A 16,925-nucleotide genomic window follows, 5' to 3' on the forward strand; every position below is an offset into this window, starting at 1 on the left:
CAAAGCGAGACTTCCCACTTACTGACAAAGAAACAGATAACAGATTTGGTGTCCAGTTCAAAGTGTGACATGATTTATTTAAAAATTTGAGAGTTAACTTTTGTATTTAACATGAGTTATTATTTGTACAAACATGGTGCAAAGTAATTCATGATTAGTTAAAAAATGTTATTGACTAGCTAGTTAAAAAGGGATATTGTGATTTCACAAGACTGTCTTTGAAGTAATCATTTGAAAATGTTCAGTTTGAAAAATGTGCACTTAGAGAAAATATAAAAATAAAGTGTTGCATATTGATATGTATCTGTTTCTATATATATTTATTGTGAGAAATTATTAAGACGATCAATGTTTCCAAAAAGATAAATAAAATTAATTATTAATAATAACATAGAGTTAAAGGTAAATTGAGCTATTGGCTATTTCTGGCAATTTATTTAAGTGTGTATCAAACTGGTAGCCCTTCACATTAATCAGTACCCAAGAAGTAGCTCTTGGTTTCAAAAAAATTGGTAACCGCTGTACTAGAGAAAGATAATCCGAGCAAAAATACTCGGTAAATATTTTTTGGTGTAGTGTTCGATCTCATAAATTCTATAACAACAAACTGCAAGTGGTGTTATTGTCATTGTTGGGGTCAAACTAGGGTTGTACGGTGTTGTGGTACTAATGAATCAAAAACGGTACCATACGCGGCACGTTATCTTGTCTTGACATTGCTGGTTTTGTGAGCAGAGGAGCAGGTTCGGCAGCACACAATTACAGAGTACTTAGAAAGAGACACAGTGTGTCGATAGTAAAGGGAGAACGGACATACTTTGGCTTAAAAACTTATGATAAAAGTGAAGTTATAACACTGAAACGCCCTCAGGAAGAGGTGCTTTAAAGGGGAACATTATCAGCAGACCTATGTAAGCATCAATATATACCTTGATGGTGCAGAAAAAAGACCATATATTTTTTTCAACCGATTTCCGAACTCTAAATGGGTGAATTTTGCCGAATTAAACGCCTTTCTGTTTATTGCTCTGGTGGCGATGACGTCAGAACGTGACGTCACCGAGGTAATACTGCCGCCATTTTCATTTTCTACACATTACAAACACCAGGTCTCAGCTCTGTTATTTTCCGTTTTTTCGGCTATTTTTTGGAACCTTGGAGACATCATGCCTCGTCGGTGTGTTTTCGGAGGGTGTAACAACACTAACAGGGAGGGATTCAAGTTGCACCGAAGATGTGAAAGTGTCTGCCGCCAGACCCCCATTGAATGTGCCAAAGTGTCTCCACATTTTAGCGGCGATGACAGACATGGCACAGAGATGTATGGATAACCTGCAGATGCATTTGCAACGATAAAGTCAACGAAATCACAAAGGTGAGTTTTGTTGTTGACTTATGTGCTAATCAGACATATTTGTTGCGGCGTGACTGCCAGCAAATCGATGCTAACATGCTACGCTAATCGATGCTAACATGCTATTTACCGGCGATGACAGACATGGCACAGAGTTGTATGGATAACCTGCAGATCCATTTGCAATGATAAAGTCAACGAAATCACAAAGGTGAGTTTTGTTGATGTTGACTTATGTGCTAATCAGACATATTTGGTCGCAGCGTGACTGCCAGCTAATCGATGCTAACATGCTATTTACCGGCGGTGCCAAAGCAGACATGGCACAGAGATGTATGGATAACCTGCAGATGCATTTGCAACTATATTAAGTTTCTTTCCACCCACATTTAATGCGAAAAAAACACTTACCAATCGACGGATTTAAGTTGCTCCATTATTACAAAATGCGAAAGTCCTGATCGTTTGGTCCACACATTTTACCCGCGATGCTAACGCAGCTATTCGGCCATGCTATGGTTAGGAATAGCGTCAATAGCTATCCGCTCAATAGCTTCAGTTTCTTCTTCAGTACTTTCATACTCCAACCATCTGTTTCAATACATGCGTAATCTGTTGAATCGCTCAAGCCGCTGAAATCCGAGACTGAATCCGAGCTAATGTCGCTATATCTTGCTGTGGTATTTGCCATTGTTCGTTTACATTGGCAGCACTGTATGATGTCACCGGAAAATGGATAGTGGTTTCGAAGATAGCGAAAATAAGGCACTTTAAAGCTTTTTTTTAGGGATATTCCGGAACCGGTAAAATTTTGAAAAAAACTTCAAAAAATACAACAAGCCACTGGGAACTGATTTTTATTGTTTTCAACCCTTTTGAAATTGTGATAATGTTCCCCTTTAAAACATGGCTGGCTCGCTAGCGGCAAATGTCCATTCGCAGTCGGCAGCGTTTTAGCTACATCTAAATCACTAGTCCTCGCCTCCATGGTGAGGAATAAAGTACGTTTTTATTACAAGTATCATCCCTGCAGGATGAGGAATAGCTAAACATGCTTCACTACACACCGTAGGAGGAAACGCCAGCTCTCCGCTAACAGAAAGCCAGCACACATGACAAATAACATGGGTGGATCTACATCTGACATCCACTGTAATGATACCAAGTACACAGTGACGTGCTGTCAGGGGAGGCAAGAGAGGCAGTGCCTCACCTTGCCACCATGTGGCTTAACCAAGAGATCATCACAAAGGAAGTAATAAAATAAAATAAGTTTGAATATTTATCTTTTTGTCAATGTTTTCTATGTGATTTTGGTGTGGTTCCTGTATATTTTGATAATTTTCACGGTTTAAAGTTGCGGAACATCCGTGTTTCCTGATCAAAATAACAGGTAAGATGAGAAGTGAGGCAGATACAGGTGGTGAACACATGTCTCGCCAACGGAAGCCAACCTTTTTTTCTTCTTTTTTTTTTTTTGATAATTGTATTTATAACAAACATGGTATTTTTATTAGAGTAAGCGTGTGTGGGTGTTTTTTGTCTGATGCAAAAATACTGTTTTTTTGCTTGAAATGGAATTGAATTAAATGAATGTCTCTGCCAATATGGAGGATTATATACTGTATCCAAGATGAAATACTTCTCTAAACTGGACTTTAAGACAAAATGAATGTGATTATACAAAGTATGTTTTCATGGAGGATAGCTATTGCTGCTTCAGATACAAATACAGAAAGGTAATATACACTCACAATACTTGATTTATTTTGTTAAAAGCAAATGGGACCAACAAGTATTTAATAACAACTTTATCAAATACTTTTTGGACCCATTTATCATATCATAATATCATTATGACAACGTTTTTATGAAAGCGAATAACTGTCAGTGACGTGCAGTGAACTAAACACCAGGTGAGGCATACATACTTTTTTTCTTGTTTTACTTAAATTTATATGTGCAGCTATAGTAATGATTTAGGTTGCACATTAGAGTAACAGGAAAAAAAATGGAGTTATTCGCTTTCATAAAAACGTTATCATAATGATATTATGATATGATAAATGGGTCCAAAAACTATTTGATAAAGTTGTTTTTAAATACTTTTTGGTCCCATTTGCTTTTAACAAATTAAATCAAGTATTGTGAGTGTATTTGACCTTTCTGTATTTGTATCTGAAGCAACAATAGCTATCCTCCATGAAAACATACTTTCTATAATCGCATTCATTTTGTCTTAAAATCCAATTTAGAGAAGTATTTCCTCTTGGATACAGTATATAATCCTCCATATTCGCAGAAACATTCATTTAATTCAATTTCATTCCAAGAAATTAAACAATATTTTTGCATTCGACAAAAAACACCCACAAATGCTGGCTTACTCTAATAAAAATGCATTGTTTGTTATAAATAGTTTAAAAAAAAAAAAAAAAGACTGGCTTCTGCTGGAGAGACCTCTGTCTGCTAGCTTGAGCGCCCCCACTTCTCCCAGTGTGGCGAGTCAGAGTACTGCTGAAGCATTGAACTGCAAGTTGACAATATATCGCCCCCTACCTTGAAGCAGAGGTACTTGCTGCCTCAAGACCCGCGTTTTCCACGTGACAACAAGCATGCGCCCCCTCACACGCACACGCCCAATACACACTGCTTGTAGCCGTGGAGGCACCACCTGTGTCTGCCTCACTTCTCATCTGCTTCATTGTTTTGATCAGGAAACATGGAATTTCCCCAATTTTGACCATGAAAATTATCAAAATATACAGGAACCACACCAGCATCACATAGAAAACATAAACCAAAAGATAATTTTTAAAACATATTTTATTTTATAACTTTGTTTTGGAACATCTCATGGTTAAGCCACCTGATGACAGGTGAGGCACTGCCTCACTTGCCTCCCCTGACAGCACGCCACTGATAATTGCCTTCTTTTTTGTGTTTCTCTAATGTGCACCCTAAATCAACAATGATTAGAGCTGCACATATAAATTCAAGTTAAAAAAAAGAAGAACAAAAACTCCAAAAGTATCTATGCCTCACTTGGTGTTTAGTTCACCGCACGTCACTGCAAGTACAATAGCATATCTAGTCGATACTACTAAGATTACATCAATATTTTTTATTGTCACAAATTTTTTTTCATTTAAAAAAAAAACATATTACTGTATGTTTATAAACTCAGGAGATACGACTCTGGACACATGAGGACTTTGAATATGACCAATCTATGATCCTGTAACTACTTGGTATCGGATCCATACTTAAATGTGTGGTATCATCCAAAACAAATGTAAAGTATCCAAACAACAGAAAATTAAGTGATTATTGCATTTTAACAGATGAGTTAAAAGACAAAGTAAGCAGATATGAATATTAAATGAACAAGTAGATTAATAATCAATTTTTACAGTTTGTCCCTCATAATTTTGACACAATAGAATGAGAAATGCCACAATATGCCCTTCTATACATCAGCAAACAAATTGAGAGCCTTTGTTTGTCTACTTACTACTAAAAAGACAAATTGTCCTGTATGTTCATTATTTTATTTGAGGTCAAAATTGTTCTTACTACTAAAAAGACAAATTGTCCTGTATGTTCATTATTTTATTTGAGGTCAAAATTGTTCTTACTACTAAAAAGACAAATTGTCCTGTATGTTCATTATTTTATTTGAGGTCAAAATTGTTCTTCGATTGCAATAATAAACATATGTTTTTTGTACTATAAGATTTTTTTTGTTAAAATAAAGCCAATAATGCTATTTTTTTGTGGTCCACCTTATTTAGAAAATACATTTTGGTACTGGTACTAAAGTATTGGTATCGGGACAACACTAGGTCAAACAGAGTTTGCGGCTCTGGATGGGTTTTATTTGGTAGGGAATGAGCTCAAACGGATCTTTGTATGCTGGATGTTGCAGACCCCTGGTCCAAAGGGACATGCTTCAGTCTGAGCGGAAGTTTTCCACCAGGCAGAAGTGTTTGACTTGTATCCATTCAACAGTGTTACATTAGTTTTGGATATTGATAAGTGCAGAAGACCCTCTAGCCCCCCCCCCCCAATTACGTCCATGGTCCCCACCTTGACAGCCCTCCTCCTCAGTGAGCCTTCGTCATCGGTGTGTCGACTAGCGGACCCAGGTGACCTGCTTGGGGAGTTTTGACGAAGAGGAGTCGGCGGCGTTCCCAAAACCGAACGCTCAAAATCCTGTTTGGCTTCGGCCCTGAAGGAAAACAGAGAAATATCATGGCTGCCTGTCGGTCTTTCTGTCCATACAAAGGTGTGAAACTTGTTTTCATTGAGGGCCACACCGCAAGTATGGAGGCTCTCATAGGGCCGTTTGTAACAATGAATATATAAAATACAAACATACAAAGATCCACCTCATGATCTTATTACACAATTGCCTAAGCATTTGATAATCTATTTTTTTACGTACTACACCGTAAAAAACAAATCTGAAGATAGAAAACATTTTAGAGTAATGTTTTAAGTGTAAAAAACAGCACCACTGTCATTTTTATAGTGAAATTCTGCCAACTGATAAACCCAAAATCTACAGTTGTGTCACAGTGTATTACAGTAAATAGAAGACAGAAATATTGTTTTTTTTACAGTAAAATCTGGCAGATCAGTTGGCCGAATTTTACTGTAAAAAAACTGATTTCTTTTTCATTTACAGTAATATATGATAAAAAAAACACTGTAAATTTTACGGTAAAAACTGATTGTTTTTCCATTTACAGTAATATGCTATAAAACATTTTTTAAAAACACTGTAAATTGTACTGTAAAAAAATTGATTGTGTCTATATTTAGTTAAATATGCTATAATAAAACACTGCAAATATTACTGTAAAAAAACAAATTGTTTTTCCATTTACAGTAACATGCTTGAAAAAAACTCCACTGTAAATTTTACGGTAAAAAACACTCTGAAAGTAGACGTAGGTTTTTAGAGCATTTTACCGTAAATGAAAAAGTAGTACAATTGTCATTTTTACAGTAGACTTCTACCGACAGCGCTGCCAGTTTTTTTTGTTTTTTTTAAAAACCATACCGGGGCAGCATAGCTCGGTTGGTAGAGCGCCCGTGCCAGCAACTTGAGGGTTGCAGGTTCGATTCCCGCCTCCGCCATCCTAGTCACTGCCATTGTGTCCTTGGGCAAGACCCTTTACCCACCTGCTCCCAGTGCCACCCACACTGGTTTAAATGTAACTTAGATATTGGGTTTCACTATGTAAAGCGCTTTGAGTCACTAGAAAAAAGCGCTATATAAATATAGTTAAATCAATTTTACAGTAGTTGTCTTACTGTATGTGGCAAAAAGATAGCATTTTTTTTTGTAACGGTAAAAAAATAACGGCTACAGTCACCATTAAATCTACTGTCATTTTTTCACTGTTCAATTGGATGGATGACTGGTGAGATGGAAATGTGACACTGCGTGCACTTTTTTTCATTTCATTTTATTTTTGTACACTGCAGCACTTTGGCCAACTGGTCTATGAATGTTGTCATTCATCCAGGTCATTGTCATCCCAGAGCATTCAATCGACCGCAACTGGACTGATTGGTTTGTCTTGGAATACGTTTTGCCTCGGCTTCAACAGTTTGATTTTACATTTTTATTAAGGATCCCCATTAGCTGGTTGCCACAACAACCCACTAGTCTTCCTGGGGTCCACAAATTCAATACAATTAGATGTAAAAGCGTATAATTATAACTACACAATAGATTAAAAAAAATTAAAAATAATCATCAACAAGCAAACAAGCAAACAATTTACAGTCTCAGAATATTAGTTACCATATACAAGTATAACTACACAATTCAAAACCAAAAAAAAAAAAAAATCAGCAAGCAAACTAATTTACATACTCAGATAAAATATTACTTTTGTTTTAAAAACCTGTTTACTTTCAATGCTGGTGAGAATTCATGTTGACGGTTATAGACTTAGATTGGTCCGATCTAGTCAACTGAGGTTGTTTTTCAAAATGCTATTTCACAGGGGCCAAAGTCAGGGCCAAAGTCAGGGCCAAGTCATGAATTATCTTTGGCTCCCGGGATGATATTTAATTAGTATTAGAACCGGCCCGCAGGCTACAGTCGCCTACTGCTGTTTTGCACGCACTAATACTCCATCAGTGTTGGCGCTAGGGATGTCCAGGGTGTAAGCCGCCTTCCGCCTGATTGTAGCTGAGATTGGCACCAGCGCCCCCCGCGACTCCAAAAGGAATAAGCGGTAGGAAATGGATAGATGGATGGACAAAAGAAAACATTTTTCTATGCACATGTAAATGTATTCAGTTATTCACTTTCCTTTTTCCTTCATGATCGAAACTTTACCGCTGCCGGTATTTTTTTCACATATTTTTATTGTAATATTTTCAGAATGTGTTTGTTCTATTTTTGACCAAAGTAAGACTAAGAAAACAATCTGAAATTGTCTTTATTTTTTAGTTTTAATGCACAGATTTTCCTCCATGCGGCCCCTGAGCTAAAATGAGTTTGACACCCCTGAAGCAGCTATAGCATACTTGCCAACCTTGAAACCTCCGATTTCTGGAGGTGGGTGGGGCGTGGTTTGGGGCGGGGCGTGGTTGGGGGCGTGGTTAATAGGGCAGGAGTATATTTACAGCTGTAAAAGTGCAGATTGGATTTTAACCTATTTAAAACATGACATCAAAAATATATATTCATTGTGAGGAATCATTAAGATGATCAGTGTTTCCACAAAGATTAATATCATTAATTATTAATAATAACATAGAGTTAAAGGTAAATTGAGCAAATTGGCTATTTCTGGCAATTTATTTAAGTGTGTATCAAACTGGTAGCCCTTCGCGTTAATCAGTACTCAAGAAGTAGCTCTTTGTTTCAAAAAGGTTAGTGACCTCTGCCGTATCACATATATATATATATATATATATATAAAAAAAAAAAAAAAATATATATATATATATATATATATATATATATATATATATATATATATATATATATATATATATATATATATATATATATATATATATATATATATATATGTATATATATATATATATATATATATATATATATATATATATATATATATATATATGTACAGTCTTCTTAGTCTTACTTTGGTTTCCATATGAGTTGGGAAATTGTGTTTTAGATGTAAATATAAACGGAATACAATAATTTGCAAGTCCTTTTCAACCCATATTCAATTGAATGCACTACAAAAACAAGATATTTGATGTTCAAACTCATGAAATTTTTTTTTGCAAATAATTATTAAGTTAGAATGTTTTGGTTGAAACACGTGCCAAAGTAGTTGGGAAAGGGCATGTTCACCCCTGTGTTACATCACCTTTTCTTTTAACAACACCCAATTAACCTTTGGGAACTGAGGAAAATAATTGTTGAAACTTTGAAAGTGGAAATATTTACTATTCTTGTTTTATGTAGAGCTTTAGTCGTTCAACAGTCCAGGGTCTTCGCTGTCATATTTTATGCTTCATAATGGGCCACACATTTTTGATGCGACACATGTTTGGACTGTAGGCGGGCCAGGAAAGTACCCGCACTCTTTTACTACGAAGCCACGCTGTTGTAACACATGGCTTGGCATTGTTTTGCTGAAATAAGCAGGGGCGTTCATGATAACATTGCTTGGATGACAACATATGTTGCTCCAAAACCTGTATAGACCATTCAGCATTATTGGTGCCTTCACAGATGTGTAAGTTACCCATGCCTTGGGCACTAATACACCCCCATACCATCACAGATGCTGGCTTTTGAACTTTGCGCCTAAAACAATCCAAATGGTTATTTTCCTCTTTGTTCCGGAGCACATCACATCCACAGTTTCCAAATACAATTGGAAATGTGGACTCGTCATACCACAGAACACTTTTACACTTTGCATCAGTCCATCTTAGGTGAGCTTGGGCCCAGAGAAGCCGGCGGCGTTCCTGGTTGTAGTTGATAAATGGCTTTCGCTTTGCTTAGTAGAGTTTTACCTTGCACTTACAGATGAAGCGACCAACGGTAGTTACTGACAGTGGTTTTATGAAGTGTTCTTGAGCCCATGGAGTGATATCCTTTACACACTGATGTTGGTTTTTGATGCAATACCGCCTGAGGGATCAAAGGTCCGTAATATCATCGCTTACATGCTGTGATTTCTCCAGATTCTCTGAACCTTTTGATGATTTTACGGACTGTAGATGGTAAAATCCCTAAATTCCTTGCAATAGCTTGTTGAAAAACGTTGTTCTAAAACTGTTTGACAATTTTCTTACAAAGTGGTGACCCTCACTCCATCCTTGTTTGTGAATTACTTAGCATTTCATGGAAGCTGCTTTTATACAATCATAGCACCCACCTCTTCCCAATTAGTCTGCGCACCTGTGGGATGTTCCAAATAAGTGTTTGATGAACATTCCTCAACTTTATCAGTATTTATTGCCACCTTTCCCAACTTCTTCGTCATGTGTTTCTGGCATCTAAAGTTACTGATTATTTGCAAAAACATTTTTTTTATCAGTTTTAACATCAAATGTGTTGTCTTTGTAGCATATTCAACTGAATATGGGTTGAAAATGATTTGCAAATTATTGTATTCCGTTTATATTTACGTCTAACACAATTTCCCAACTCTTATGGAAACAGAGTTTATATATATATATATATATATATATATATATATATATATATATATATATATATATATATATATATATATACAGTATTATATATATGGTGGCAGAGGGGTTAGTGCGTCTGCCTCACAATACGAAGGTTCTGAGTAGTCCTGGGTTCAATCCCAGGCTCGGGATCTTTCTGTGTGGAGTTGGTATGTTCTCCCCGTGAATGCGTGGGTTCCCTCCGGTACTCCGGCTTCCTACCATTTCCAAAGACATGCACCTGGGGATAGGTTGATTGGCAACACTAAAATTGGCCCTAGTGTGTGAATGTGGGAGAGTGAATGTCGTCCGTCCATCTGTGTTGGCCCCGCGATGAGGTAGCGACTTGTCCAGGGTGTACGCCACCTTCCGCCGATTGTAGCTGAGATAGGCACCAGCAACCCCAAAGGAAATAAGCGGTAGGAAATGGATGGATGGATGGAGCATGTGACGAGTTAGATCTGGCCCCCGGGCCTTGAGTTTGATACCAGTGAACTATTGGATGCTTGTGTTTACCTGGCGGGGCCAATCAGGTTTGTCACCTCTTCCTCGAGGTGTCTGCGAAGCATGTGTTTGCTGCTGGGAATTCCCATCATCGTCGCCAAGGTGTCGCTGCTGAAAGTGGGATCCAGCACCATGACGGCTCCATGAACGCCAGCGTTAACCAGACCCTCTGCAAACTCCTGCATGGATGAACAGAAAGGGGTTGATTTTTTTTTTAATGGAGAATTATATTTTATCTCACCTTGAGGTCAATTTCTTTAATCCATTTGACAACACGATGAGAGGTCCAAACCAGAGGATCCGCATTCTGGTGCTCGCACTGTATCCGGCGGGCCTGCAGTGCCTGGCGAGCATTTTCAACAAGCACTTTTCACTCAAGTGAAAGCTTCTATTTATACCTCGTAGGCTCACGCGCTTTCTCACTTACATCCTTGTCGAAACAGAGCGAGCGCAGCAGCTCGATGCCCAGCAGCAGGCTGACCTGGTGGCTCTTTTTGGAGATGTTCAGGTGGCGTTCCAGGTCATGGCGACTCAGAGAGTTGAGCATGCGTCCGTCCACCAGGTGGGTGTGAAATGCTTGTGCGTACTGAGGCAAGCCCATGTCGCTGAGCCACGCCTTGGCCACCCAGTGGTGGTCCATGTCGGCAGACTTGGACAACCTGCACAGTGGGTTATGTCGGTCCGGTCACTTTTCTAACATTGTGAATGGGTAAAACAGGCAAAGTGTGTGTATGGTATGTGAATAGACAGGCAGATGCTTAAAGGGGAACATTATCACAATTTCAGAAAGGTTAAAACCAATACAAATTAGTTCCCAGTGGCTTATTTTATTTTTCAAAGCTTTTTTCAAAATTTTACCCATCATGGAATATCCCGAAAAAAGGCTTTAAAGTGCCTGATTTTCGCTATCGGTATATCCACCTGTCCATTTTCCTGTGACGTCACTGCGTGACGGCAATACAAACGGATAGAACAGGATGGTATAGCGACATTAGCTCGGATTCAGACTCGGATTTCAGCAGTTTAAGCGATTAAAAAGATTACGCATGTATTAAAACGGATGGTTGGAGTGTGGAGGCAGATAGCGAAAACAAAATTGAAGAAGAAACTGAAGCTATTGAGCCATATCACGACAGACAGCGGCAACGAGGACGTATTCGGCGATCGCCTTCTAACCAACGATTGCATCTTTTGACCACTGGTGCAACTTGAATCCGTCGATTGATATGTGTTTGTTTGGCATTAAATGTGGGTGGAGGGAAAGGCTGGATGCAAATATAGCTACAAATGAGGCATAATGATGCATACAGCTAGCCTAAATAGCATGTTAGCATCGATTAGCATGCCGTAACCATTGATATGTCTGATTAGCATACTCCACGTAAGTCAACTTGAATCCGTCCCTTATCGTGTTGTTACATCCTCCGACAACACACCGACAAGGCATAATGTCTCCACGGTAAGAAAACAGTCGAAAAAACGGAAAATAACAGAGCTGATTTGACTTGGTGTGTGTAGTGTGTTTGAGAATATGGCGGATTGCTTCCCGTTGTGACGTCACGGGTGAAAGGTCATTGCTCCGACAGCGAACAATTGAAAGGCGTTTCAATCGCCAAATTCACCCTTTTAAAGTTCGGAAATCGGTTAAAAAACATATGGTCTTTTTTCTGCAACATCAAGGTATATATCGACGCTTACATAAGTTTGGTGATAATGTTCCCCTTTAAGTTTTACATTATGATGGACAGACATACAAAGTACATTATTTGAAAGAAAAACATTTTATAAGAAAACTGACATGTATTAACTGCACTTGTGTATGTCAATGGACAAACAGTTGTTAATCATGCATGCAAGTGGATTTGATATACATGTGTTTACATTGTGTGTGTGTACCAAAATGAGCAAACATGGACTTGTTGTGTCTGCAAATGGACAAACACATGTTTACATTTTGTGTGTGTGTGTGAAGGGACAAGCATATGTTAATAATGAATCAGTGCGTGGGTGGATAGTCACATTATTGGACTTGACTGCAGGGCTGGCTCCTGAATTAAACATGTCGTGCAGCTGCTCGGGCTACAAACACTACAGGGGTGGGGTACATTATGTGAATGGACAAGTGGATGGAGAGATCAATATGTGTTTGTAAATGGACAGAAAGTATTACACATAAATTATTACATAATGATGAACAGACATACATTATTTGAAAGATACACATTTCGTAAGAAAACTGACATTTAGTAACTGCACTTGTGTATGTGAATGGACAAACAGTTGTTTATTATGCATGCAAGTGGGTTTGATATACATGTGTTTGCATTGTTTTTACCAAAAATGAGCAAACACGGATGTTTTGTGTATGCAAATGGACAAACACATGTTTACATTTTGTGTGTGTGAGAAGGGACACACACATGTTAATATTAAATCTGGGTGTGTGTGGATATTCACACTATTGTACTGGACGGAGAGGTCATTATGTGTTTGAGAATGGACAAAAAGTATTACACTTCAATGTTGACATTATGATGGACAGACTTCCATTATTTGAAAGATATACATTTCATAAGAAAACAGACATTTACTAACTGCATTTGTGTATGTGAATGGACAAACAGTTGTTAATTATGCATGCAGGTGGATATTTATTAACTGCACTTGTGTATGTGAATGGACAAACAGTTGTTAATTAAGCATGCAAGTGGATTTGATATACATTTGTTTACATTGAGTGTGTGTACCAAAATGAGCAAACATGGACTTTTTGTTTATGCAATTGGACAAACACACTTTTACATTGTGTGCGTGTTTGTGTGTGTGTGTGTGTGTGTGTGTGTGAAGGGAAAAACACATGTTAATATTAAATCTGTGTGTGTGTGGATATTCACACTATTGTACTTGACCGCAGGGCTGGGTCCTGACATAAACACGTTGTGTAGCTGCTTGGGCCACAAACACTTAAGGGGTTGGGTACAGTATGTGAATGGACAAGTGGATGGAGAGATTAATATGTGTTTGAGAATGGACAGAAAGTATTACACTTAAATTGTTACATTATGATGTACAGACATACATTATTTGAAAGATATACATTTCCCAAGAAAACTGACATGTAATAACTGCACTTGTGTATGTGAAATAACGAACAGTTGTTATGCATGCAAGTGGATTTGATATACATTTGGTTACATTGTGTGTGTACCAAAATGAGCAAACATGGACTTTTTGTGTATGCAAATGGACAAACACATGTTTACATTCTGTGTGTGTGTGAAGGGAAAAACATACACTATATTGTCAATAGTATTTGGCCACCCATCCAAATGATCAGAATCAGGTGTCCTAATCATTTGACCCTGCCACAGGTGTATAAAATCAAGCACTTAGGCATGCAGATTGTTTCTACAAACATTTGTGAAAGAATGGGCCGCTGGAAGAGGAATTATGGTGTGGGGTTGTTTTTCAGGAGTTGGTCTTGGCACCTTAGTTTCAGTGAAAGGAACTTTGAAGGCTCCAGGACACCAAAACATTTTGGACAATTCCAATGTTCCCAACCTTGTGAGAACATTTTGGAGCGGGCCCCTTCCTCTTCCAACATGACCATACTTGCCAACCTTGAGACCTCCAAATTCGGGAGGTCTCAACGGAGGGTGCTTACAAACATCAGTCGTTTACCAAGCAAAGGTAACACGCAAGGACATTAGCACATCCGAAACGTACGTAGGATTAACCGAAGGAGCTTTTAAAGCCAGATGGAGTAATCACAAGGCCTCCTTTAGAAACCAGACCTTGCGGAATTCTACAGGACTCAGAACACGCAAGGAAATTAGCACATCCGACACGTACGTAGGATTAACGGAAGGAGCGTTTAAAGCCAAATGGAATAATCACAAGGCCTCCTTTAGAAACCAGACCTTGCGGAATTCTACAGAACTCAGCAAACACATTTGGAACCTCAAAAACAATAATGTTGAATATTTAATAACATGGCAAATTCTTGCATCCAGCACACCTTACAACAGTGGTAATAAAAGATGCAACCTATGCTTAAAAGAGAAACTGTTTATTATATATCATCCAGACCTGTCATCCCCGAACAAGCGCAGCGAAATCATTTCAACATGCCGCCACAGATGGAAACACTTCCTAGGTAACACATGAGCCATTCACCACGCCCCTACACCTGCCTGTACCCACCCACTCTGTGCCCTATATAAACCATTGTATGTGAATGCTTCCATTAAAATCTCCTGATATATATATATATATATATATATATATATATATATATATATATATATATATATATATATATATATATATATATATATATATGCATATATATATATACATCCTGAAAAATATGCAAACACAACTTTTGGATAATTGATACTTCAAACTTGCATAAATAAATCTTAAGGAATATAACATAATTTGGCTTCTGAGAGCTTCAAAATGTAATGAATAAAAAGCTAAAGTTGTTGATAAACAAGCAATTATTTTGATAATTATACATGGTCATTTTAAATGAAAATAATTTTTATTTGGATGTATAATTCTATGGCTGGGTGTAATAAGGAGTCAGAAAAAATAAAAATAAAAATAAAATACATTTTTGAAGTTTTTAGCAAAATATAGTAAAAATGTATTTAGTTGTTTTTTTTTTTTTTTTTTAATTAATACATATATTAATTTTTAGGTAAGATAAACATAATAATACAATTTATCTCTAGTCTGGATGATTTAGTTCTTGTCAGCCCGTTGTCCTACCGTCTCTTCCCCAAGGATGGCTCCATGAGCTGGGTAAATGCCTGGAGATGCCCTACGTCAGTGGTCCCCAATCTTTTTGTAACTGCGGACCGGTCAACGCTTGAAATTTTGTCCAACGGAAGTTAATAAAAAAATACAATCATGTGTGCTTACGGACAGTAACCCTTGCAGACTGTATTGATATTTATTGTAGGAACCAGAAATATTAATAACAGAAAGAAACAACCCTTTTGTGTGAATGAGTGTAAACGGGGAGGGAGGTTTTTTGGGTTGGTGCACTAATTCAAACAATCAATCAATCAATGTTTACTTATATAGCTCTAAATCACTAATTGTAAGTGTATCGTGTGTCTTTTATGTTGATTTAATAAAAAAAATAAAAAAATAAAATATATATATATATTTTTTCTTGTGTGGCCCAGTACCAATCGATCCACGGACCGGTACCGGGCCGCGGCCCGGTGGTTGGAGACTACTGCCCTACGTCAACAACACGGTCGGCGGCCCGTCGGTGCGCAGTTCGTAAATCGCCGCCCTTTAATTCACCTTAAGCAGCCTGAACAGCGTCAGCTTTAAACATGTGTGCCAACACGGACGCCGAGAAGATCTTCTCCATCTGCAGCATGTTCATCGGCGGTATGCCGGACGCCTCGTATGGAATAACGTGATTGGGGAGGCATGCTGTTTATATCGTGGAAAAGCGGACATGAAAAAAGGCTGTCCTCGGCTGAAAACTGGGAGATTTTCGGGAGAATATTTGTCCAGGGAGGTTTTTGGGAGAGGCGCTGAATTTCGGGAGTCTCCCGGAAAATTAGGGAGGGTTGGCAAGTATAAACATGACTGTGCACCAGTGCACAAAGTAAGGTGAAGTGTGAAGTGAATTATATGTATATAGCGCTTATCTAAGTTACATTTAAACCAGTGTGGGTGGCACTGGAAGCAGGTGGGTAAAGTGTTTTGCCATAGGACACAACGGCACTGACTAAATTGGCCGAAGTGGGGATCGAACCTGGAACCCTCAAGTTGCTGGCACGGCCACTCTACCAACCGAGCTATAAGCAAGGTCCATGAAGACATGGATGACACAGTCTGGTGTGGTTGGCCCACTTCACACTTGGCTGCGAACCGATCCAGTGAGAGCTGAAGATCCTGGCCAGATGAAACCATCAGGACCACATCATCTGCAAAAAGTAGAGACCTAATCCTGCAGCCACCAAACCGGATCCCCTCAACGCTTTGACTGCGCCTATAAATTCTGTCCATAAAAAAATATGAACAGAATCGGTGACAAAGGGCAGCCTTGGCGGAGTCCAACCCTCACTGGAAACGGGTCCGACATACTGCCAGCAATGTGGATCAAGCTCTGACACTGATCGTACAGGGAGCGGACCCCCACACTCAGAGAGTCCGATACCCCATGCTCTCTGAGCACTCCTCATAGGACTTCCCGAGGGACACGGTCGAATGCTTTCTCCAAGTCCACAAAGCACATGAAGACTGGTTGGGCAAACTCCCATGCACCAACAAGAACCCTGCCGAGAGTATAGAGCTGGTCCACAGTTCCACGAGCAGGACGAAAACCACACTGTTCCTCCTG

At 38.5% G+C, this 16,925-nt stretch overlaps 1 protein-coding gene across 6 annotated transcripts in view; it reads right to left on the reverse strand.

Annotated features, from left to right (window-relative positions):
- The window catches only part of kazna (kazrin, periplakin interacting protein a), a 519,865-nt gene that overhangs the window by 2,444 nt on the left and 500,496 nt on the right, over positions 1-16,925 (reverse strand). For 5 of the 6 annotated variants that reach the window (XM_061903794.1, XM_061903795.1, XM_061903796.1 and 2 more), the window contains 4 exons: positions 10,980-11,211; positions 10,794-10,895; positions 10,565-10,731; positions 5,444-5,585 (listed from right to left, as the gene is read on the reverse strand). In XM_061903794.1, the coding sequence (XP_061759778.1) occupies positions 5,444-5,585; positions 10,565-10,731; positions 10,794-10,895; positions 10,980-11,211 (643 nt within the window). The remainder of the gene's footprint in view (positions 1-5,443; positions 5,586-10,564; positions 10,732-10,793; positions 10,896-10,979; positions 11,212-16,925) is intronic. The other variant, XM_061903797.1, reaches the window with a different exon arrangement.

The sequence above is a fragment of the Nerophis ophidion genome, linkage group LG06 (assembly GCF_033978795.1).
Source record: "Nerophis ophidion isolate RoL-2023_Sa linkage group LG06, RoL_Noph_v1.0, whole genome shotgun sequence".
NCBI classification, from domain to species: Eukaryota; Metazoa; Chordata; class Actinopteri; order Syngnathiformes; family Syngnathidae; genus Nerophis; species Nerophis ophidion.